General features: G+C 39.1%; 1 protein-coding gene across 1 annotated transcript; it reads left to right on the plus strand.

Annotated features, from left to right (window-relative positions):
- The first annotated feature begins 540 nt into the window (after positions 1-540).
- On the plus strand, positions 541-25142 carry LOC142641641 (tRNA nucleotidyltransferase cca2-like). Its single transcript, XM_075816117.1, has 14 exons — positions 541-938; positions 1721-1838; positions 3000-3055; positions 3217-3266; positions 3370-3468; positions 4275-4384; positions 4517-4644; positions 14384-14450; positions 14628-14711; positions 15721-15783; positions 15915-16059; positions 23406-23573; positions 24183-24280; positions 24448-25142. The coding sequence occupies exons 1-14, from the start codon at positions 640-642 to the stop codon at positions 24550-24552; spliced, it is 1590 nt and encodes a 529-aa protein (XP_075672232.1). The 5' UTR covers positions 541-639; the 3' UTR covers positions 24553-25142.

Raw genomic sequence — 25142 nt, forward strand, 5'->3', positions numbered from 1 at the left:
AAATTGGTTGTAACTTAAGTTTACAATCGTATTCAATAAAATAAACATTAATGCATATTTTGTAAATCTAACCGTTGAATTGTATGTTTTTTATACTCTTAATACACATATCAAATTTTGTATCAATTAGATATTTTTACTCTATGAATTATACAAGATTATATTTTATGCATAATTTTATGTTAGAAAAATTAGCAATTTAAATAATTTATTAATGACATAGTTATTAATCATTAATTTTTTAAAACTTTTGCAAGCATTGAAGATATAAGAAAAACGTATAATCCAATAATAAATTTGTCAAAATTCATCTCTAATAAAAAAATATTGAACAAAATTATTACTTTAATTTACAACCAATTTTACGGTTAAATTTTATTCATAACTCAATCAATCGCTCTTGGTTTATATTTATCATTTTTGGAATAAGAATCGTCACCTTCACCATTCACCGTTCACCATTCACCATTCACCATTCACCCCCACGTTTAAAAGTGGTAAAAAATTGACTCCTTATCTCAAATCTTGACCATTTTTTTTGCTTTTTCACTCCCACTCACTCTCCTTAATACCCTGCACAAACTCCTAATCCCAAACGCAAGGGTTTTTGCCTTTGCATTGCAGAGCCAAGCGATAATAATGGCAAATACAAACTCTGCGTCTGCACCAGTGGTTGAAGAAGTAAAGGAGAGGATTGAACTGACACAGATTGAGCGGAACATCTTCGACAGGCTTCTCGCCACTCTTCGCCATTTTGGCCTCACCAATCGCCATCTCCGAGTCGCAGGTGGCTGGGTCCGCGACAAGCTTTTAGGGAAAGAGTGCTACGACATTGATATCGCTCTCGACAACATGTTGGGAAGTGAATTCGTCGACAAAGTCAGGGACTACTTGTTGTCTACAGGAGAACAAGTCCAAGGTGTCGCTGTTATTCCATGGTACTACTACAAATGTTAATTCAACACTCAAACTCTTTGTTTTTAATTTTTGAACTTGAACTCTTTTTTTTGGCTATATTTTGGGGTTTCGTGAAGTGGGTTTTGTGGAATTTCATTATTGGCATGTAAATATGGTGTTCAAACTCTGTTCTAAATGTTTGTACTTGATTGTTTTTTGGCTGTATTTTGGGGTTTCATGAAATGGGTTTTGTGGAATTTCATTTGTGGTATATAAATATGGTGTGAAGTTCATTCTTTTTTTTTTCTTTTTTTTGGGTGGAAGGTCTTGAAGATTCATTTTGCAACTTTTGAGGATATGGGGCACTGGAAACTTTTGAAATTGATATGTAAAATTAGACATCCCACCCTATTAACATTCATAAGCTATAGTGGGGGTGTTACAGGCAATGTAAAATTATGTCTTTTATGTTCTAATTTTCTCTTTGCTTTCTATAATTTCATATGGGTGCATGTTTCAATTTCATTCCTTCATTCATTCTCTCTTTGCTTTTGCACATTCAATTCTATGTTCTGCTGCATAGACTTCCTTTATGGATTTCTGTGATACTTGAATAATGTGAATCGAATTAGATAAGTGTCTGTTGTGCTGGTGTGTCCTGAATCCCACATTGGGTGTTTACCAAGCGTTTCTGGGGTATGGCATACTTGTGGCTAGCACTTTATTGGGTTGTGACAATAACCATATTCATTACCTTGCAAGTGTTAGCCTTTTTATTTATTTATTTTATTAAGTGTTTGGTTCCTTTGACTTTGATTTTCAGCAATCCTGAACAGTCTAAACATTTAGAAACAGCAAGGATGCGCCTTTTTGACATGTGGATTGATTTTGTAAACTTACGGTCTGAAGAGTACAGTGATAATAGCCGCATTCCTACAAAGGTATATAGTTTTCACACTTTTTCGTTATGATTTTCAATGATTATTTGAAATAAATCAAGAAATTGTTTGATATGTTATATTTCTGGTCATTTTTGTTAATTATGTAGCATTTAGTGTGTTTAAGAAAATGCTGTTCAAAGTTTGCAATAAAAGGTTTTAATGGGTTAATGATGAGGTTGATTTTGCTAATTTCTTTGCCATAACTGGGGCCTTATGTTGTGGGATACTTTCAGTGGTCATGTTGTGCTTTACTGATGTTCTATCATCTTGTTTTCGTAGTTCTATTTCTTTTAATTTTTGTTTGAAGATAGGCTCTGAATATGTTCTTACTCTTCTCGTTCTTAATGCTTGGTTGTTTTTGTTCTCATTTCTTCAGCTACATGTGATCTCATGTTGTTTAAGTACAAATCGTAGTTTTCATTCAAATATCAGGATAGAAGCTAAACCTTATAGAATCATATGTAGATGATTTTAGGCTTTCCTTGGGGGATGACTTGTGGTTGATATTTTCATTATGAAAGGGGAGAGAGCTGAGTGAATATATGTAAAATACTGCTTGTGTAAGGTGTTGCTTTATACTAAAATATTTTCAGCTGCAACATTGCGGCTTCTTTTTATTTTTTTATAAAAAAATTTCAATTGACACACTCTAGTAGATGATGTCTTTCTGAGAGAGAAAAGGGCCTCTGCTGCTCCTAAAACCTCGCCAAAAAAGTGTCCCCCCCCCCTCCCCCCCCAACTCTCTTCTTTTCCCATGTTGGGAGCATCTTTTAGCCTTCTAAAACTTTGATCATTTGAAAGAGCAGTTCAAATTCTTCATTGTGGGAGTTAATACTTTAAGGGTAAATCGGCTAGTGAGTTTTGCTGATTTCTTTATGACATGATGCTTGTGTAAAATATCCATATGCTCTGCTAGTGTTTCATGACTAATGTCTTCCTTCTCTCTCTCTGTGCGCGTGTGTTGTGCATACACGTGTTCATGTGCTCACATACATTTATCTGGAAAGAACTGTTGATTACATATAAAAGAACATAAGGAAAATTTTCCTATGATTTTTATTGCCCATTGATATGTAAGTGAACTAAAAGTAAACACTTTTTCCACTCTGGGACATCGAATTCCTCTTCTTTTATTTGATAAAGGTTACTTATGGCTTATAGCAAAAATTTGGCACAGCAGAAGAGGATGCATACAGAAGGGATTTAACCATCAACAGGTATCTTTCATGGGAAATGCATGTCGTCATGATGGGCTAATTATGGTGCTTAGGATGACCTTTTTTTCTGTCTCTCTGTGTGCATACAATTTGTAAGATGATTTGTTATCATTGATTTGAAATTTTTTTATCTTAATGATTAATTTCATTTGATTCCTCAGCCTGTTCTACAATATTAACACTGATTCAGTTGAAGATTTTACTAAAAGAGGTTAATATAGTTGTCATTTGCTTTTGCCTTTCTTTTCCTGGGCTACTCTGCCCACCATGTTAACTGTAACTTTGGTTTTATGGCCTTTGTTTTGTCATTGCAGGCATTGCAGATCTAAAATCTGGAAAGATAGTGACTCCTTTACCTCCGAAGACTACTTTTTTGGATGATCCATTACGAGTTCTTCGAGCCATCCGTTTTGGTATTTGTAATTTTATCTTTTATTATTGTCTTTGCCATTTATTTTTTGTGGCAAACTTTTATTGTTGTCTTTTTTTTTTTTTTTTAAATCTTTTAAAAATGTTTCTCTGTGAAGTTCCATTAGCTTTATGAATAAATATCCCATATTCCTAACTCTACCTAAGCTTAATATTAACAGTTCCAAACAGTCCTATACCTAAACCATTCAGCTCTCTCTATTGGAATAATTTTTCTGATTAATTGTGGGATATGTCTTTCCTTCTAGCCTTGGCCTACACACACTCTCTCTCTCTCTCTCTCTCATATTTTTATTTTTTAAATTTTTTATCCTTTCTCTTATGCTTGACTGATATTGCCTTTTGTTTTCCTCCTACGTTGTAGCACATTGATTTTGAACCAAATCATGTTTTGTTTGAAAGCCTTGAAGACATTTTTTCTTTTTTTCTTTCCTTTTCACTTTTGTACGTGATAAGAATATAAATGTGTGCTAACAAAAATTTGAAAAAGTATAATCTTTTTTGATAAATCTTGTAGTTGGCATGCTCATGTGGATAATGGCTCAATAGGGATTTGAGTAAGGTACATGGCAAGAAAGGCAAGAAAATGCCTCCCCTAAATTTACTTTAGCTCTTTGGTTGCCCAGTCTTAATGATGCACCTTGTCAATTACATAGGTGTAGATTTGGCCCCTCAACTCACCAATTTGTTTGTTTGTTTTTTTTTGTTATATATATATTATTTTAATTTTTAAACTTCTATATGCACACTTGCTTTTTGCAACACTATTGTCTCATTTGTGTTCATTTAGGTGCAAGATTTGGATTCCTATTAGATGAAGAGCTAAAGGAAGCTGCTTCCTGTGATGAAGTGAAAGATGCTCTTGCGGCTAAAATTAGCAGAGAGCGCATTGGAGTTGAAGTATGTGCATTATCTTGATACTTAAGTTTCTCTGAACATTGAGTGATATTTGAGAAACAACTCTTAACTTCTTTTATGATGAATGCACTGAATAATATTATTGATGACTTCGCCTGTTACCCCTTTTTGCAGATTGATCTCATGCTCTCTGGAAATCAACCAGTTAAAGCAATGACGTATATTTGTGATTTGATGTTATTTTGGATTGTCTTCACTCTTCCTCCCAAGTTTGAGCCTGCCAAGTCAGAAGGCTGTGATAGGTATTTGTTAATTTTATGGAATCATATTTTTCAGGTCTATTTTTGGTAATGTTTTTGGCAAAAAGTACATCTTGGATGAAGTAACATGTTACTACAATAATTGTCAATTTTTACTATAAAATTTCATTTAGCTTTTAATATGCTTGAAATTTTATAAATGATGGTTGTAAGTGTGAAATTTGAGTATCAATGGACCAAGTGAATAGTAGTCTGAAAACTACCCTTCACATGCATAACTGTGTTATACAAGTCCTATAGTTTTGTATAATTGATGTATTTCTTAATTGTTAATGCTTGTTGTTTCTGCATAACATCTTTAATGTCAATACTATAACACCTTTCCTTCATTCTCCTCCTCATTGGACAAGTTGAGACTTGCTAATAGGCGTCCAATATGCAGTCTTAAGCTTAACTTGTAGTGAACACACCTATGCTTTTTAACTCCATTAACGCAGCCAGCAAAAAGCTCTTGGAAAAGCAAGATCAAAGATGAAATTATTCCACAAAAAAAGGGTCTGTTTTGATGTGGGATCTAATCGGCTACCTTCATAGGCTGTTTTAGTGACTAAAAAGACTTACTTTTATGTTTCTTTGCATTAAGAAGTTTCTGGTCAGTTTAAAGTAAGCTTTCATAGCTGTTATTAATTCTTATTCTTTGCTTACAAAAAAAGGAATTTTCTTGAGACTTAATGTTTAAGGGGTGGTCTGGTGATTTTTAGACTTGCTGGAATGGGCTTTATAAGAGGCCCATGGTCTGGTGATTTTCCTACTTGGTTCAGAAATTATTTTATTACTTTAATATTAAGGAATTCTAGTCTTTTTTGAAAAAGGATTGTGGCAGCCTACATAAAGGCCTTCTTGTAATTATCAATTCATATTTCATAGAGAGATTGAGTCCAATAAATTCCTAGCAGCTTGTTTGTTTGTTTTTGTTTTTGTTTTTGTTTTGTTTTGTTTTTGTTTTTTGTTTTTTTTATAGCTTTGGCAGTTCTATTGTTTCTTCTTCGTGTGATTGCTTACGGTGTTTTCTTTTTTCCCTCATTCAATATATATATATATATATATATATATATATATATTTTTTAATTTTTTTACACCAAGCAGCCATCAAATTCTTTAAAGATAAAAGTACACTCATAGAGTCAAGGTTCTTCATTGGTGTCCAACTTTATCTCGAGCTTTGCATGATTGGTAACTTGAATTTGTTGAGATATATGTATATATATATATATATATTTTTTTATTTTTTGATAGGTAAGAAAAATTATATTCAAGAAAACTGCTAGATGCAAAATAGCATCAGCAAATCAGAAGAACAAAAAGGAAAGGAAAGCAAAAACATAAAAAACATAAATTACAAAGAAAGAGACTTCATAATGCTAAACCCAGCCCACTGCCAGAGCTCTAATCCTGATCTCGTAGCCCACGCTCTGGGGTCTAGGCTTCAGAAGCCGATGGAGGTCCAGGTTCCGATAGTGGGACAAGAGGGCTCGAGCTCAAGGGATGAAGAGTCGAGGTCGGTGACTGCTTGCAGTGATGACCCAGTGACCGGAAAAGCTGTAGAGGCTTCTTGCAGCGCCGATAAAGCTATTATAGACGCCGGCAAGGGTTCGCCTGGGTTCTCGAGCCCCGGTTCCGAGGTGCCTCATCGGCTTGGGATTTGGGATTTGGGTGTCACTGGGGACTTGATGGTTGGCTTGGATTTGGTAGGGAGTGGGCCGGTGATGAGAAATGGATTGTTTCCTCGTGTAGACTTGGGTAACGTGTTGGAGGTTGAGTTTGGGGAAGGGGAAACACATGTAGAAGAGGTTGTGGCAGTGGAGAGAACGATAATTGTGTGTTGGAATGTGAACCTCTGTCTCATTGGGTTCCTAATGATCTCAAGGTGGGATCGTTGACTCAGGATTCTGTAGAGGGAGCACAGATGACTGAGTTTGGTCCACCCTCGGATTGGGTATCCAAGTTGGTGAAAATTTTCTGTAAAATGGTGGGTTTCCCTATTGTGAGACATGAAGCTCAATGTTTGGCCCTTTTTCGCATCCTGGAACAGGAGTGTCTCAAGGTGAATGACGAAGAGGTGTCTAAAAGACCTGCTAATTCAGGGACAACGAGGCCTTAGGGAGCTTAAGGGGCTGATTTCTTATGTCAATTATGAGGGTGCCTCTGCTAGGAGTAAGAGCAGAGCTTCTTTGACTGACTTGGGGATTGCTAGTAGTTTTAAATGACAATACGACTACTTTCTTGGAATGTAAAGGGGCTTAATAATCCCCGGAAGAGAGAGGTGTGTAAGAACCTTCTAAAAGAGTGGAAGTGCGATTTTGCGTGTCTTCAAGAAACGAAAGTTTCGTCTATCGATGGGGCATTTGTTCGGAGTTTATGGGGTAGTCCGTTCACTGATTGGGCTGTTTTGGATGCTGTGCAGTCTTCAGGTGGAGTCTTGCTGATTTGGGATAAGAGGGTTTCTGAGAAGTTGGATGTTATTGTGGGTCAGTTTTCTGTCAGTGTATTATTGAGAGGAGTGGTGGATGATTTTGTTTGGGCTTGTACAGGTGTGTATGGACCTAATGACAATGGTCAGCAGTCTAATTTGTGGGGGGAGTTGTCTCAGGTGCGCGCCAGGTGGCCCATGGCATGGTGTCTAGTAGGTGATTTTAATATTATCAGATACCCAAGTGAGAGACTTGGCTGTGAGTCTTTCAGCCCTGCTATGTTCGCATTCTCAGATTTCATAGAGAATAAGTCTTTAGTTGATTTACCTTTAGAGGGGGCTTCTTTCACTTGGTTTAGAGATTCCTGCCTTCCCTCTATGTCAAGAATTGACAGGGCCTTGGTTTCTCTTGATTGGGAGGAGCACTTTGAGAACGTATCCCAACGGGTGCTTCCTCGTGTTCTTTCAGACCACTACCCTCTTCTGTTGGAAGCTGGTGTTGTTCGGCGTGGTCGAAGTGCCTTTAAATTTGAGAACACGTGGTTAAAGGATGAGGGCTTTGTTGATAGAGTTAAGCAGTGGTGGGATGGTTACAGTTTTGAGGGCTCTCCAAGTTTCATCTTGGCTCAAAAATTGAAGGCTCTGAAAGCAGACTTAAAATAGTGGAACAGGGAGGAGTTTGGTGATTTGGCTTTTTGTAAGAAGAACAAGCTGACTGAGCTAATGGGGTTAGATGTGAGAGAGGAGCTAGTGGGTCTTTCAAATGAGGATCAAATTCGGCGCCTTCAACTCAAAGGAGAAATAGAACAATTGGCTTCTTTTGATGAGACTTCCTGGAGGCAAAAGTCTAGAGCCTTATTTGTGAAAGAGGGAGATAATAATACTCGGTTTTTTCATAGATTAGCAAACTCCCATAGAAATGCTAATCAAATTAAAAGGATTGAGGTAAATGGTATTCTTTATGAGGATGAGCTTGATGTACGCTCTCAAATAGTCCTCTTTTATCAAGAGTTGTATAAGGAAACTGAGGTGGGGCGTCCTTCTATGGATGGGTTAGATTTTGCTCGTATTGAAGAGGATGACCGGGTGTCCTTAGAGAAGGAGTTCACGAAGGAGGAAGTCTTCCAGGTACTAAAGGAGATGGAGGGGGATAAAGCCCCTGGTCCTGACGGCTTCACCATGGCCTTTTTTCAGAAATGTTGGAGTGTCGTGGAAAGGGATGTAATGGATTTTTTGAAGATTTCCATCGCCACTCTATGTTTGAACGGTCTTTGAATGCTTCGTTCCTCACTTTAATTCCTAAGAAGTGTAGTGCCGTTAACATTAAAGACTTTCGCCCCATCAGTTTGGTGGGTAGTGTTTATAAGCTGCTTTCCAAGGTGTTGGCTAATAGGATGAGGATGGTTTTGGATAATCTCATATCTGAGACTCAAAATTCGTTTGTTGGTGGAAGGCAGATTCTGGATTCAGTGCTTGTTGCAAATGAATGCTTGGATAGTAGGTTGAAGAGCAGAATTCCAGGTGTGGTTTGCAAGCTGGATATTGAGAAAGCTTATGATCATGTGAACTGGGAGGCCCTGTTTTATTTGTTGGGCTGGATGGGTTTTGGGGTGAAATGGAGGGGATGGATTAAGGCTTGCGTTTCGTCTGTCCGTTTCTCAGTCCTAGTAAATGGTTCCCCTGAAGGTTTTTTTGGTAGCTCTCGTGTGTTGAGACAAGGGGATCCTCTATCTCTGTTGTTGTTTCTATTGATAATGGAGGTTTTAAGTAGACTTTTGAAGAAGACAGAGGAGTGTAATCTTATTCGGGGATTCCAGGTGGGCGTTGTGAACTCTGCTGGGGTGAGTATTTCCCATCTGTTATTTGCGTTTGACACCATCTTATTTTGTGAGGCCTCTAGGGAGCAGCTCCTGTCAATAAGGTTGGTGTTGTCTTGTTTTTAGGCGTTTACGGGTTTGAAGGTCAATGTTGGGAAAAGCGAGATTGTCCCCGTTGGGGAGGTGAATAATCTAGATGCTTTGGCTAATGTGCTTCATTGTAGAGTAGGCAGTTTGCCTATGAAATATTTGGGGATGCCGTTGGGTTCTTCTTTTAAATCTCCCTTGATTTGGAATCCTATTTTGGAAAAGATGGAGAAGAGGCTCTCTGGGTGGAAGCGTCTCTATTTATCTAAGGGTGGTAGTCTCATGTTACTAAAGAGTACTCTCTCGAGTCTCCCGACATACTTTCTATCTCTCTTTACTATTCCTAAAGCAGTGGCGACTAGATTGGAAAGTATTCAGAGGAATTTCCTTTGGGGGTCTTTTGAGGGGGGTTTCAAATATCCTTTGGTGGCATGGGATAAGGTGTGTTTACCCGTTGAGATGGGTGGATTGGGGTTAAGAAAGGTGGTGCCGTTTAATCAGGCTTTATTAGGGAAGTGGCTATGGAGATATGGACATGAAGATACCCACTTGTGGCTTCGTGTTATCTCCTCAAAATATGGCGAGGGTCAAGGGGGGTGGAGGACTAGTGTTTGCAGGAGGTCTCATGGGTGCGACCTTTGGAGAAGCATTAACGAAGGTTGGGAGAACTTTTCTAAGCATCTATCTTTTGTAGTGGGGGAAGGCACTCGTATCCGCTTTTGGCATGACAGGTGGATTGGTGACGCTACTCTAAAAGTTTTCTATCTTGAGCTCCATGTGTGTTCAGCGGTCAAGGATGCATGTATCTCTGAGGTTTTGTGGATTCCAGAAGGGGATACTGTTAGAGTGTGGAATTTAACGTTTTATAGAGCTTTTGAAGATTGGGAGTTGGCTACTTCGTATTCTCTTCTCCGGCTTATCCAATCTCGTATTCCACAGGGTAGTAGGAGAGATACCCTTTACTGGCGGCTTAAAGGGGATGGTAAGTTTAACACTCGGTCTTACTACCTCGCGATCCGAGGTGCTTCGAATTCTTGGCTTCCTTGGAAGGGGGTTTGGAAACCAAAGATCCCAAAGCGCGTAGCGTTCTTTTTGTGGTCTGCTGCTCATGGTCGGATCCTCACCTTGGACAACCTTATGCTTAAGGGTCGGCCTTTGGTTAATAGGTGTTGTTTGTGTTGCAAGGATGGGGAGTCGGTTAACCACCTTCTTCTGCATTGTCCTGTTACCCATTCCCTATGGTCTTGTATGCTTCAGGCCTTTGGGATTCTTTGGGTTATGCCAGGATCGGTGGCGGATTTGATATCTTGCTGGCATCAGTGGCATGGAAAGTATAAGTCGAACATATGGAGCTTGGTTCCAGGGTGCTTAATGTGGATTGTGTGGTTGGAACGAAATCGTCGTTCTTTTGAGGACAAAGAGAAGACTTTGGTTGAGTTAAATCTTTTATGTCAGCGTAGTCTCTTAGAGTGGTCTCGTTGTTGGGGCTTTATTAATTGCTCTTCTCTCTCTGAGTTTTTGTCTTCCCTTAGCTTAGTTTCCTAGTAGCTTTTTTCTTGTTGTTCATCATCATGAACTTCTTGTATGTCTTTTTTTCTATCATTTATAATAGCTTTCTGATTACCTATCAAAAAAAAAAAACAAAGAAAGAGAGCTAAGGAAAAGAGAAAGAGAGTCACTAGATGTGAGTCCCCAAGCCCTAGCCCAATCAAATAGGGAACCAAAAAATAGAGCAAGCATTTGGTCCTCGGATCTATCCAAATCCTCAAACGTCCGCCGATTGCGTTCCTTCCAAATGCACCACATCAAACACAATGGAACTAAGTTCCAACTGTAAGAAGAATGCTTCCCCAACCAATTCCACCAACTAAAAAGAAAATTTGACACCGTACATGAGGGAACCCAAGAAATCCCAAAAATCCTAAAGACAAAACACCACAGCCAATGAGCCTTTCCACAATGTAACAACAAATGATCCACTGTCTCACCACAGCAACGACACATAATGCACCAGTCGACGAAGTCAAAACCTCTAAGTCGCAGGTTATCTCTTGTGAGGATCCTATCCCATGTAGCTGTCCAGACAAAGAAAGATACACGACGGGGTGCCTTAGCCTTCCAAATGCCTTTCCAAGGAAAAACAGCAGCAGAAGAACCATGTAACTTATGATAATATGAACAAATTGTAAAATCCCCATCTTTTTTCAACTTCCATTTCACACGATCACCATCAGTCCCTGAAGGTAAATTGGATGCCAAGAGACGAAGGAACTCGTCCACCACATTTGCCTCCCAATCGTTAGGACCACGATTGAAGCGAACGTCCCAAATTCTTTTTTTTTGATAAGTAAGAATAATATATATACGAAGGTTACTCTATGCCTGAAAAACACATAGCAACCCAGAAATACAAGAAAAAGAAAACAAAGAGAAACAAGAGAGAAAACCAAACAACAAAGAAATTACAATAGGAGAAGGGAACAAAGAAAAGAGGTGAGGGAATCACTAGACGTGAGTCCCCACGCCCGAGACCAATCAAATAGAGTTCCACAAAAAGAAGCAAGCAACTGATCACTAGAGCTATCCAAGTCCTCAAAAGTCCTCCGGGAGAGGCATGGTTTGGATTGGTTAGGCTTTATCCATGAACTGGATGTTTGATGTGAGATCTTACTATCAAGAATAGATTTCTTTTGGAGAGCAATTAGGAAGACAAAATCTCTAAAGAAGGTTGAAGTCTTTGTTTGGACAGTTGTTCATGGTAAAATCTTGATGGTGGATAACCTTTGTAGGCAAAACATAATCATGGTTGGTTGGTGTTGTATGTGCAAAAAGTTGCTGGGAGACAATTAATCATCTTTTCTTGCATTGTGCTATAGCTAATGAGATTTGGCTGCTGCCAATGAACTCTAGCTTAAATTGATTTACTTTTCTTATAATAATGGGATGTAACATACCAATAAAAAACAGAGCTTGGATCTCTAGGTTTTTGCCTTACTGAAGTTTATTGGGTAATGCCAAATTCAGTGATGTATCTTTTAGGCTAGGTAATGTTAAGAAACATTTTATGTGTGGTATGCTATTCCATTATGTTTGACATGGTGTTTTTGGAGGGGGAGAACTTCTATGATGCTTGAAGGAGTTAGACCACATTGTTTGGGACTTCTATTCTTAAGATCCTTGTCTGAATGGTTAAGGGGTATTGGAGATCTCGCTTGTAATTCTTTTAGTTTTTTTAATAAAAAATTAATTAATACACACGCACACACACACACACACACTTTGTAACTTCATATGTTCGTTTTTTGGTTGTGCACTTGTATAACCCCTCTTGTACTATGGCTTTGCCCTTCTTTCGTGATTGGTATGTTACACACACACACACACACACACACACACACACACACACATACTTGTCATTCTTGAATCCATGGTCTTATACTCCACCTTGTTCTTACAAGAGGAGGTGTAATTTGAGCTAGGGTTTCATCATTCTTTCATCATTTAAAATTTTTTTTACTTATTGAAAAGAGATTCACTCTTTTTATGACTTTTTATTTTTTTTATTTATTTAAATTTTTATAAGTACTGTTCTTACAGTCTTGCCACCACTAAGTCCTTTAAACACCAAACTAAATCCAAGAATCTTTCAGGAACTTATCAAGAAACCTAATATAGTGCTGAATTTCTTAAGGATCCTGCATCATATAGGTCTCAAAGCCTATTACACAATTCTATCCCATGTCATCCATCCTACTTTACCTAACGGGTGTAGTGCTAGTAGTATGACGAGCTTTGATATACTTCCTTAGCCCAATTTGTAGGAAAGATTTGGAATTAGCACCCTTCGTCAAATCCAATGTTCAAGGTTAGAAAGAAGCTTTCAATGATTACCTAAAAAATTCACGATGTATTTTCCAAGCTTTGAGGTAGCCCTCTCCTGTCACTTTTCCTTGGAAGGGTATTTGGGGAGTGAAGGGGGGCCCTCAGAGAGTGTCCTTTCTTATTTGGATGGCAGTGTGGGGGAAGATCCTTGTGACAATCTTAGGAAGGGAGAATATACTATCGTGGTTTGCTGTTGTATGTGTCGGTATAGTGGGGAGGGGGTGAATCACCTTTTGATTCATTGCAAGGTGGCTTATCAATTGTGGTGTTTTGTATTGATGTCTTTTGGCATCTCCTGGGTATTTCCAAGGAGTGTGAAAGATATTTTGTTTGGTTGGCAGAGTTGTTTTGGAAAAAATTTGTTGGATATTTGCAATATGGTTCCCCTTAGTTTGATGTGGACCCTTTGGTGAGAACGGAGTAGGAGAACGTTTTTGGACTTGGAGAGTTCTAGGTACTAGCTTCTAGCTCATTTTGTTGGGACTTTGTTTGATTGGTCTCTAGCTCGGGGAGGCATGAATAGATATTCTGTTCCTATGTTTATTGAGTCATTTTGTATGAAGTAGTCTCTTTTCAATAAAACTTCCTTATCAAAAAAAAAGTTTATGAATCAAAAAGTTCCTCAAATAATGTTATTGAGTACAAACTCTATAGTTTTTCCATGCATATTAATATTAAGGATAAAATGATTACATTAATAGGAACAGGATTGGTTCTGAGTGGCCTTGTCAGTTATATAAAAAGCGCACCTAGTTGCTAAAGAAGTGCCAGGTGCAGTGAGGCACAATTGGAGGAATATTTAGTGCTGAAGGTGCAAAGTTAAGGAGATCTTTCTAATAATATTATTAGTTTAGTTTCATTCTAGTCAATATTTTTGTTTTATGTATTTCATTTTTCACTCCTTTAAGATTGACTGGCTTGAGGAGAAAATTTATGAACTATAGGTGATTCAAGAATTGTTGACGAGTTACACGTAAAATCTTTTGATCCTTGTTCTTCTTTGGTTCAACCTCTGTTTCTTTCTCTTGATCTTGCAGCAATAATAGCTAGACAATAATGTTATTAATAAATGGGGTATCATTTTCCTTTTGTAATGGACAATGTTTCAACCATTAATGCGCCAAGATATTCCTTATCTTGGTTGGTTAACCAGTTTGGAGAAGCGTTTGACTCTTTTCTCTCCCCAAGCATTTTTGGGAATTTCATGTATTAAAAATGCACCAGACTCTGCTTCAGCTTGGACATGTACCTAGGCTGTTGGAGTCCCCAGTACCTTATAGTGTGCCTTTTGACTTCAAATATTTATGGCCTTTTTTTATGACATGTGAGGCATTTAATAAGAAGAAAAAAAAAACCCAAAATTCAGCATTTATATGTCTACTCAGGTTTGATCAACATGCCTTTTAAGAGGTACATGTAATCAGACGGAATTCCTTGCACATAATCAGCCTTTTGCTTTTCATGTGCTTTGTTTTCCACTTTTGTATGTTTTTCATTCTCAATTATTTCCATTTACCTTGTATAGGTTTTGCATTGGTTACTTAGATGCTACATGGAGCCTCATTCAATTGATTGGAGACTCTACTTTCAATGTAAGTGGCTAGTATATGAACATTATATATCTACTTAATTTTCTCACATTACTCTCATTTGTTGTTTGCAGTTATGTATCATTATCAATAGTGGCTCTAGTTCATCCTCTACTCTTCTATGTTTAGTTTCTTATGTTATTCTTGGAATTATCGTTTTGTGTAACATGTGAATCTTAGGATGAACAACGAAGGCTGTCCTTGTATGCTGCCTTGTTCCTCCCATTTAGGAAGACCATATATAAAGATAACAAGGCCAAAAAGGTACTATCTTTATCCCTTTTCTTATCCATTGTGTTTGTGGCTTCCATCTTACCGGTTGAATGGCATGTTGTACTAGCATTATCATTATTGCACATGTAGCAAAGTGCATTGTTCAACTGGTATTAGTAACTATGTTGTTTTGACAATACAGATTCATTGACTCTTCTTTCTTTTGGTGTTATCAATCCCTTCCCCCCAAAAGGGGAAAAAATATTTATATATATAAAATCCCAGGACTAGGTTTTTTGGGAGAACAGGACTGAATATGTTTTAAAGAAGTGTAATAAAAATCTTTGTAATGTTCGTCTTTGATTGGTTCGTCTTTGTAATGTTCCATGCTTGATCTTAAGCTTCTTTTTTTCCGAACCTTACTTGATTGGTTCTCTGTGTGGAGAAGCCATCCTTTTCTTTCTATTTTGGATTTTCTTGACTTTTGTAATGTTCGTCTTTGATTTGTTCCCCCTTGTATACTCCCTATGTACTTGGGTGACTTTCTCTTTTTAATATCAATGAAATTATCTTTATTACTTATCAAAAAAAAAAAAAAATCTTTGTTACCAAAACAAAGATTTTTCTCTCTCTTGGGTGAAATAGCCTAGCTGAAATGATTCTTGTTGTCTCCCGTACTGGGAGCTGAATAATGTAATCCACAAAGTGAGTGGTCATCTATTGTGCTGCCACTGCAGCAGCTGTTACTCTGCTTGAATCTTAAGTGGAAATGACCTGGTGGGTTCCTTCTATTGTTATATGTCTTGATTGGTTTTCTTGGTTTTAGGGAGAATGATACTGAAGAAAGGAGTAAGAGTTTAATCCTTGGTAACTTTTTTTAATATTTTAGTTCAAGGGCCAAAGTATAATATTTTGGAATTTTTTAGATTATTCCTTAATTATGCTTTTGAGTGACTGATAATAATTGCTGTACTTGATATATATGCTTGTTCCTGAATGTAGCTTTCCAAGTTTTTTAGATTATTCCCTAATTATGCTAGAGTTCGTTCTTGAACTACAGATACCTGTTGTCAATTACATTTTCCGGGAGTCTCTTAAGCGAAAAGCCAGTGATGCTGAGACAGTAAGCTTAAGCCTACTCTCTCTAACATTAGATATTTTGGTTTAAATTACAAGTTCTAATGTAAATTATTTCAGTATTTCTTTAATTTGCAGATATATAATAGTTTGGTCACAATTTTTCCTTTACTGTAGGTTTTAAATCTACACAGTGCATTGGACAAATTCTTATCTTTGATTCCTTTCCTAGTGTCTGATGGGAACATCCAACCCATTGAAGTTAATTGGGGAACAGGATTGGATGATGTCCCTCTTACTTCAAAACTTCGGGTACTGACAGGTATTGTTTCTATATACTGCATTGTATATCCTTTTTTCAATATCTGCAGAATCAAGATTCCGTTTCTAATTGTTGTGGGCAAAACCTTAATTAAAGTCTATTGAAGTTCTGTTTTGTTTAGTGCATCCACTATTAGCCTTTAAACAGTTTAGTAAAATTGTATCTCCATTCAGGTAATAATTCATAAAGACAACTTGCATGCCTGCGTGTGTTCAAAGAAACCCAGCAGAATTACTTTGTACGGTCAAGGGAATGGTATAGTGGAAAATTTGTAGCATAAACACACACACACATATATATATATATATAGAGAGAGAGAGAGAGAGCCCCATCCCCAAAAAGAAAAGGAAAGATAGGAAATGGAATAGAATTAGAAATATTAACTCATGAGTAATTGAACTTTGATGCACTGATCTTTCCATTTGTAGTATTGCTTGATTAGTTTGGATTCTGGAACCATAGAAAACTTGTAAATGAAGATAGTTAATAGTAATAGGAGGATTGCTTTGCAATCTTTACCTAAATTAATAGAGGATAGAACTCTACTGATTATGGGTGGTTCCACTTTTTTCTTCATTGAATCCAAAACTTTTGAGTTTTCCATTGTGGAGGGGGGTTCTTTTTTCTCTTTACGGATTTTTGAGAGAGGACATTCCTCAATGCGCTCTGTGTTTCTGGGGAAGGAGAGTGCACATCGATTCATGATCCTTTTGGAGGATTTACATTCTAAGAAATCACCTGATCAATATGCAAGAACTTTTAGAGAAGGTAACTTGGTGTACATCCTTCAACTGGGGTCAAATGCACATGGTAAGTTTCTAATGGTATCAGAACTTCTTCATGGTCGCCGGAAGGGTACTATAGTGATACCAGAAGGAAGATTGGGATGTGGTTGGCACTATTTCGGTATTAATCTGAGGAAAATATTGAGACCAGACTCTCTGGTCAGCCAGGGATCTTCTCGGAGAACTCAGGGTGCTACAGAGGTGGAGGCGCCGGTGGAGGGTGACAGCTCCCTTATGCAAGGTGGTGAGACAAACAAAGGGAAACCAAACACTGTTGTCTCATCCTATGCATCAGTGGTGGTGGGGCAGCGGAATAATACCACCGTCAGAGGGGTTGAAGGGAAGAAGAAAGCTGCGTTGGGAGGGGTGAAGATTTGGTCAGAAAGCAGTCGCAATTTCAGCAAGAATAGTGTCCTAGGACAGAGGGAGCAGGTTGGAAAGAAGATTGTGTCAGATTCAAGATGTGCTTACCGTGATTCTTGCAAGGCTAGTTCTCTCGGGCAGAGGGAGCTTCTAGGGGTGAAGATTTTGTCAACGGTAAAGGATATTGATAGTGATGGGAAGAAATCTGAGTTATCGTTGGACCTCTTTATGCGATTGGAACGTGGGTTAGATGGGAGTTGGGCTATTGTGTGGTCTGAGGTAAATGAAGTGGGCCCAAACTCATTTAAACCCTCAAAGCCCATTAAGCATATTCCCTCCAGCCCCAATGTTCCAGCCAAGCCCAGTAGAGAGTGGAGGCCACGTAAAAATCCAAAAATGTTGAACCCAGCCCACTGCCAGAGCTCTGATGTAGTTTCGGGATCCAGACTTAAGATGCTGATGGAGGATCTGGTTCCGAGAGTGGGTCTAGTGGGCTCGTGTTCAAGGGAGGAAGAGACGTGGTCGGCGACGGCGTGTGGCGAAGACCCAATGACCGGAATAGTTGGTGAGGCCCCTTGCGGCGCCGATAAAGCTATTATCGACGCCGGCAAGGAGCTGACTAGGCTTTCGAGCCCAGATACTGGATCGCCTCATCGGTTCGGGTTTTTGGAGCTGGGTGTCACCGGCGACTTGGTGGTTGGCTCGGACTTGGTTAGGAATGGGCCGGTGAGTAATGGTCTGATGTCTTTTGTAGACTTGGGTAACATGTTGGAGGTTCAGCTTGGGGAAGGGGAAACAATTGTGGAAGAGGTGGATTCAGTTGGGTATTTTCAGGCAGATTCTGGGCTCTCCATTCTTCCTAGGGAGTCCAATGGGGGGGTGGTCAGTGGTGGTGGCAGTGGAGAGAACGATAATTGTGTGTTGGACTGTGAACCTCTGTCTCTTTGGGTTCCTTTTGATCCAAACGTGGGTACTTTGACTCAGGATTTTGTAGAGGGAGCACAGAGGAATGTATCTGGTCCACACTTGGATTGGGTATCCAAGCTGATGAAAAAATTCTGTAAATTGGTGGGGTTCCCTATTGTGAAACATGAAGCTCAATGTTTGACCCTTTTTAGCATACTTGAACAGGACTGCCTCAAGGTGAAGGACGAAGAGGTGGCTAAGAGACCTGCTAAGTCAGGGACACGAGGCCTTAGGGAGCTTAAGGGGCTGATTTCAGATGTCAATTATGAGGGGGCCATTGCTAGGAGTAAGAGCAGAGACTCTTTGACTGACTTGGGGGGTGCTAGTAGTTTTAAATGACGACACGATTGCTTTCTTGGAATGTAAGGGGGCTTAATAATCCCCGGAAGAGAGAGGTGTGTAAGAACCTTCTAAAAGAGTGGAAGTGCGATTTTGTGTGTATTCAAGAAACAAAAGTTTCGTCTATTGATGGGGTCTTTGTTCGGAGTTTATGGGGTAGTCCGTTCACTGATTGGGCTGCTTTGGATGCTGTGCAGTCTTCAGGTGGGGTCTTGCTGATTTGGGATAAGAGGGTTTTTGAGAAGTTGGATATTAGTGTGGGTCAATTCTCTATCAGTGTTTTATTGAGAGGAGTGGTGGATGATTTTGTGTGGGCTTGTTCAGGTGTGTATGGACCTAATGACAATGGGCAACGGCCTAATTTGTGGGGGGAGTTGTCTCAGGTGCGCGCTAGGTGGCCTGTGGCGTGGTGTCTGGTAGGTGATTTTAATATTATCAGATACCCAAGTGAGAGACTTGGCTGTGAGACTTTCAGCCCCGCTATGCACGCATTCTCAGATTTCATAGAGAATAATTCCTTAGTTGATTTACCTTTAGAGGGGGCTTCGTTCACTTGGTTTAGAGATTCCGGTCTTCCCTCTATGTCAAGAATCGACAGGGCCTTGGTCTCTCCTGATTGGGAGGAGCACTTCGAGAATGTATCCCAACGGGTACTTCCCCGTATTCTTTCAGACCACTGCCCTCTTCTGCTGGAAGCTGGTGTTGTTCGGCGTGGACGAAGTGCCTTTAAATTTGAGAACATGTGGTTAAAGGATGAGGGCTTTGTTGATAGAGTTAAGCAGTGGTGGGGTAGCTACAGTTTTGAGGGCTCTCCAAGCTTCATCTTGGCCCAAAATTTGAAGGCTCTAAAAGCAGATTTAAAAAAGTGGAACAGAGAGGAGTTTGGTGATTTGGCTTTTAGAAAGAAGAACATGCTGACTGAGCTGATGGGGTTAGACCTGAGAGAGGAGCTAGTGGGTCTTTCTAGTGAGGATCAGATTCGGCGTCTCCAACTCAAAGGGGACATAGAGCACTTGGCTACTCTTGAGGAGACTTCCTGGAGGCAAAAGTCGAGGGCCTTATTCGTGAAAGAGGGAGATAATAATACTCGGTTTTTCCATAGATTAGCAAACTCCCATAGAAATGCTAATCAAATTAAAAGGATGGAGGTGAACGGTATCCTTTATGAGGATGAGAATGATGTACGCTCTCAAATAGTCCTCTTTTACCAAGAGTTGTATAAGGAAACTGAGGTGGGGCGTCCTTCTATGGATGGGTTAGAATTTGCCCGTATTGAAGAGGAGGATCGGGTGTCTCTAGAGAAGGAGTTTACAAAGGAGGAAGTCTTCCAGGTTCTAAAGGAGTTGGAGGGGGATAAAGCCCCGGGTCCTGACGGCTTTACCATGGCCTTTTTTCAGAATTGTTGGAGTGTCGTGGAAAGGGATGTAATGGATTTTTTTGAAGATTTTCATCGGCATTCTTCGTTTGAAAGGTCTTTAAATGCTTCGTTCCTCACTTTAATTCCTAAGAAGTGCAGTGCCGTTAACATTAAAGACTTTCGCCCCATTAGTTTGGTGGGTAGTGTTTATAAGCTGTTGTCTAAGGTGCTGGCTAATAGGATGAGGAGGGTTTTGGATAATCTCATTTCTGAGACTCAGAATTCGTTTGTTGGCGGAAGGCGGTCCCGGATTACGTGCTTATTGCTAATGAATGTTTGGATAGCGGAGGTTGAAGAGCAGAATTCCGGGTGTGGTTTGCAAGCTGGATATTGAGAAAGCTTATGATCACGTAAACTGGGAGGCCCTGTTTTATTTGTTGGGCCGGATGGGTTTTGGGGAGAAATGGAGGGGGTGGATTAAAGCTTGCGTTACGTCTGTTCGATTCTCAGTCCTTGTAAATGGTTCCCCTGAGGGTTTTTTTGGTAGCTCTCGTGGGTTGAGACAAGGGGATCCGCTATCTCCGTTGTTATTTCTTTTGATAATGGAGGTTTTAAGTAGGCTTTTGCAGAAGACAGAGGAGTGTTATCTTATTCGGGGTTTCCAGGTGGGAGCTGTGAATTCTGCTGGGGTGAGTATTTCCCATCTGTTATTTGCGGATGACACCATCATATTTTGTGAGGCCTCTAGGGAGAAGCTACTGTCAATTAGGCTGGTGTTGTCTTGTTTTCAGGCGTTTACGGGTTTGAAGGTCAATGTGGGGAAAAGCGAGATTGTCCCCGTGGGGGAGGTGAATAATCTTGATGCTTTGGCTAATGTGCTTCAATGTAGAGTAGGTAAATTGCCTATGAAGTATTTGGGGATGCCATTGGGTTCTTCTTTTAAGTCCCCCTTGATCTGGAATCCTATTTTGGAAAAGATGGAGAAGAGGCTCTCTGGGTGGAAGCGTCTCTACTTATCTAAGGGTGGGAGGCTCATGTTAATTAAGAGTACTCTCTCATGTCTCCCGACTTACTTTCTATCCCTCTTTACTATTCCTAAAGCTGTGGCGGCTAGATTGGAATATATTCAGAGGAAGTTCCTTTGGGGGTCTTCGGAGGGGGGCTTCAAATATCCTTTGGTGGCCTGGGATAAGGTGTGTCTTCCCGTCAAGAAGGGTGGATTGGGGTTAAGAAAGGTGGTGTCGTTTAATCAGGCTTTATTAGGGAAGTGGTTGTGGAGATATGGCCACGAAGATACCCACCTGTGGCGTCGTGTTATTTCTTCTAAATATGGCGAGGGGCTAGGGGGGTGGAGGACTAGGGCTTGCAGGAGGTCCCATGGGTGCGGCCTTTGGAGAAGCATTAACGAAGGTTGGGAGAACTTTTCTAAGCATCTTTCATTTGTAGTGGGGGAAGGCACTCGTATCCGTTTTTGGCATGACAGGTGGGTTGGTGACGCTACTCTAAAAGTTCTCTATCCTGAGCTTTATGAGTGTTCATCGGTCAAGGATGCCTGTATCTCAGAAGTTTTGTGGATTCCAGAAGGGAATGCTTGTTAGAGTGTGGAATATAACGTTTTATAGAGCTTTTGAGGATTGGGAGTTGGCGGCTTCGTATTCTCTTCTCGGCTTATCAAGCTCGTATCCCTCAGGGTAGTAGGAGAGACATCCTTTATTGGAGGCTTAAAGGGGATGGTATGTTTGATGCTCGGTCTTATTACCTCGCGATCCGGGGTGCTTCGGATTCTTGGCTTCCTTGGAAGGGGGTTTGGAAACCTAAGATCCCTAAGCGGGTGGCGTTCTTTACGTGATGCCTTTGCTCATAGCCGGATTCTCACCCTGGATAACCTCATGCTTAAGGGTAGGCCTTTGGTTAATAGGTGTTGTTTGTGTTGCATGGATGGGGAGTCGGTTAACCACCTTCTCTGCCTTGTCCCGGTTACCCACTCCCTATGGTTTTGGATGCTTCAGGCCTTTGGGATTCCTTGGGTTATGCCAGGATCGGTGGCGGATTTGATCTCTTGCTGGCATCAGTGGCATGGAAAGGATAAGTCGGACATATGGAATTTGATTCCAGGGTGCTTAATGTGGACTGTGTGGTTGGAGCGGAATCGCCGTTCCTTTGAGGACAAAGAGAAGACCTTGATTGAGCTAAATCTTTTATGCCAGCGTAGTCTATTAGAGTGGTCTCGGTGTTGGGGGTTTACTAATTGCTCTTCTCTCTCAGTGTTTATGTCCTCTCTTAGCTTTGTTCCCTAGTAGCTTTTCTCATTCTCTTGTTGTTCATCATCATGAACTTCTTGTATGACTTTCTTTTTCTCATTTATATAAGCTTTCTGATTACTTATCAAAAAAAAAAAGTAATAGGAGAACAATATGAGAGAGAGACCCATAAGAGAATGAAAATGAAGGGAGGAAATAAATGTAATAAATAAGTTTAGAACAATTACAATTCTACTGTGTTTTAAATGTAACATAACGTTTAGGTAATAATTTATTGTTTTCCATCCCATTTATTAGTTTTTTTTTCTTCTTTAAATTTGTTGTGACTTATGTGATGAGTTTTTTTTTTTTTTTAAATTACTATTATTATTATTATTATTATTATGATTATTATTTGAAATTTGAAAAAATGGGCACCAAAGAGCCCTATTCCAATAATAGTTGAATAAATGATCTGGGACTAACAATCTTAACTGAGGTTTGGGACATAATGAAATAAATGATTTTAAAAATCTTCATATAATTTAAAGTTTCAAAAACTTATAAATTTTTTTTAATCTCTTCTTTCAATATCCAAATAAATCTGTATTTTTTTATAAGTAAATATTTCATTGAGCACAACCCATGTACTGTGTACAATAGGTACACCAATAGTAAGCACTAAAAGTACAGGCATCAAGCATCTCAGCTTGGCAAAAGAGAACAGATTGGAAACATTTATCCACTGAAATAAAGATTTGAAGAATAAAAGCTTCAGATCAAGTACAAATATTTCACATCCTTCAAAAATTCCTAGCATTCCTCTCTCTCCAATTTTTGACATTGCCACATCTACCAAACCTGCCTTGCCAACTTGCTAGAAACTCCACAACTTGCAAATTAAAATTTGTGGGGGTATTTTGAATTATTATAGTTCCAACTGCTAATAATTCCATTAAAGAATTAAGTTAAATGTGTAAAAAAAAGGTTATACATCTTTGTGTTCAAGGCATATATGTGTGGGACATGCATCTGGCTATGACAATGAAAGTGAATATTTTTTTCAATTTGGTTTTGGACCAATCATTTTGATAATCAAAATAAAAGTTGTGAATTCTGACTAGACACTGAATCAATCTAGATCCAGAAGTGGGCCTTTTTTATAATTTGGTTAAATAACACTCCTTTATTGGTTTCTAATATGTTTTGTTACCTAATCATGTAATCTAACTTGTTATTGTAATTTTTAAGTTGCATAACTTTCTTATGGCTAACATTTTGTTCTTACCTATACAGGATTACTTCTACGAGAAATCAAAGATTTTTGGCGAGTGACCTTGTTGTTGTCTACATTGTTATATCCCACTGAAGTTGATTGTACTGAAGATTTTCCAAAGCAGCACTTTCAATTGGACAAGCAAAGAGATCTATTTGAGGCAGTTGAAAGTGCCATTGCTAAATTAGGTATGGACAATGTCTCTTTCACTATTTTCTTGAACTTTCATTTTAAACTTAGGGGGCCTTCAAAGAATTGCATGCTAAATATGCTCTAGACTTCCATATTTATTGGTGGCGAGCGACATTTTCTCGAACTTTCATTTTAAACTTAGGAGGCCTTCGAAGGATTGCATGCTAAATATGCTTTGGAATTCCATATTTATTGGTGGCAAGTGACATCTGTGGTCTAATATCTGTCTGAGTAGCATGCCATAACTGATTGTTACTTTATGAAACCTCACGCTTTCAAAGCATAGAAGTCTATTGCCTTCAATTTTTCATATCTGAAAATCTGCATGATTTGCAGTGTTCAATCGTGGATTATCTGGTCACTGCCTTTTAATTCTCTGATTTTGTGAATTCCATCCATGCATAATTATGTATAGGAGCGGCCCAGTATTGAAATATATTAATTGACAACAAAACTAGAAGGTGGCAAAAATCATTATATTCTTTGGCCTAGTTATGTTTTCCTTGTTGGGAAACATCAGTTAATCCTAATGCTCATCAAGTCTTGGGAAGGATTCGTGCAAATCCTTTTTGCCGTTATTTGTTTATCTATTAAATTGAATGCAGGTCTTGAGAAAGTGTGGGATGTAAAACCGCTGGTCAATGGGAAGGACATTATGAGTGTCTTGCAGCTTAAAGCTGGAGGGCCACTTATTAGGGTTTGGGTAAGTGTTTCTTCTTTTTTTTGAGGGAAAAGAGGAGGGGGGGGGGGGGGGGTGTTTGTTTCTTTTGCCAAAAATTATTTTGGAACTTATAATTACTGAATCTGTGTGAGAGCTTTTATGTCTTATTATAATTGCTGGTGACACTAAATTCATTCATTAAATGGCAGCAACAAAAATTGCTTGCGTGGCAACTTGCCCATCCCTATGGAACTGCTGAGGAAAGTACTGATTGGATGAGGCAAAGCCATTCTAAGCGTGTAAAAACAGAGTAACTATCAACTCTCTGAGATGTACTCGTGGCAAATCTCATCTGGACTGATTGGTGAGAGCACTCTGGCTTGCACTGAAAGAAGCTTGACTGCTAGTTGCCAGAAATTGCTGAGACATGGTGTGGTTCCCTGAAGGATTTATGGGATTGGAGTTACTGTGGCTATTCAATTAGGGTGCACCAGCACTCCTGCCACATTTGAGATAAGAAAATGCTTCAAATATATAGTGCATCATGTTTCTCACAACATATGGTTCATACAATATAGATGCAAGAGAATTATTGGTCCAACTGATGATCTCTTCTGCCCGCTCAAAGAGAATGAATCTCCATGCTTATTGTTAATGTAAATAAAAAATTTCTCAATGTTATTGAATTTCTCCATAGGCAGCGAGTTAGCACCTGTCCTGGTAAATTCGCCTTTTTCCACAAGCATGGACAAATGACACTTTTGTACAAGCATTGGTGCAAAATGATAGTTGCCACCAAATTTGCTACTTTCTATTTTGTGCTCGTGATCAGAGTGTCACCCAGCTGTAAAATTTTCATCCATATTGGTTAAAAAAGCAATGCTATTTTTTATTTTTTGGTGAC

The sequence above is a fragment of the Castanea sativa genome, chromosome 6 (genome assembly GCF_040712315.1).
Source record: "Castanea sativa cultivar Marrone di Chiusa Pesio chromosome 6, ASM4071231v1".
In the NCBI taxonomy this organism is placed as follows: domain Eukaryota; kingdom Viridiplantae; phylum Streptophyta; class Magnoliopsida; order Fagales; family Fagaceae; genus Castanea; species Castanea sativa.

Coding starts and splice junctions, on each gene's coding strand:
- LOC142641641 (XM_075816117.1), top strand. CDS start 640: ATGGCAAATACAAACTCTGCGTCTGCACCAGTGGTTGAAGAAGTAAAG. Junction 4,385..4,516: donor GAGAGCGCATTGGAGTTGAA/GTATGTGCATTA, acceptor CCCTTTTTGCAG/ATTGATCTCATGCTCTCTGG. Junction 15,784..15,914: donor AAGCCAGTGATGCTGAGACA/GTAAGCTTAAGC, acceptor CCTTTACTGTAG/GTTTTAAATCTACACAGTGC.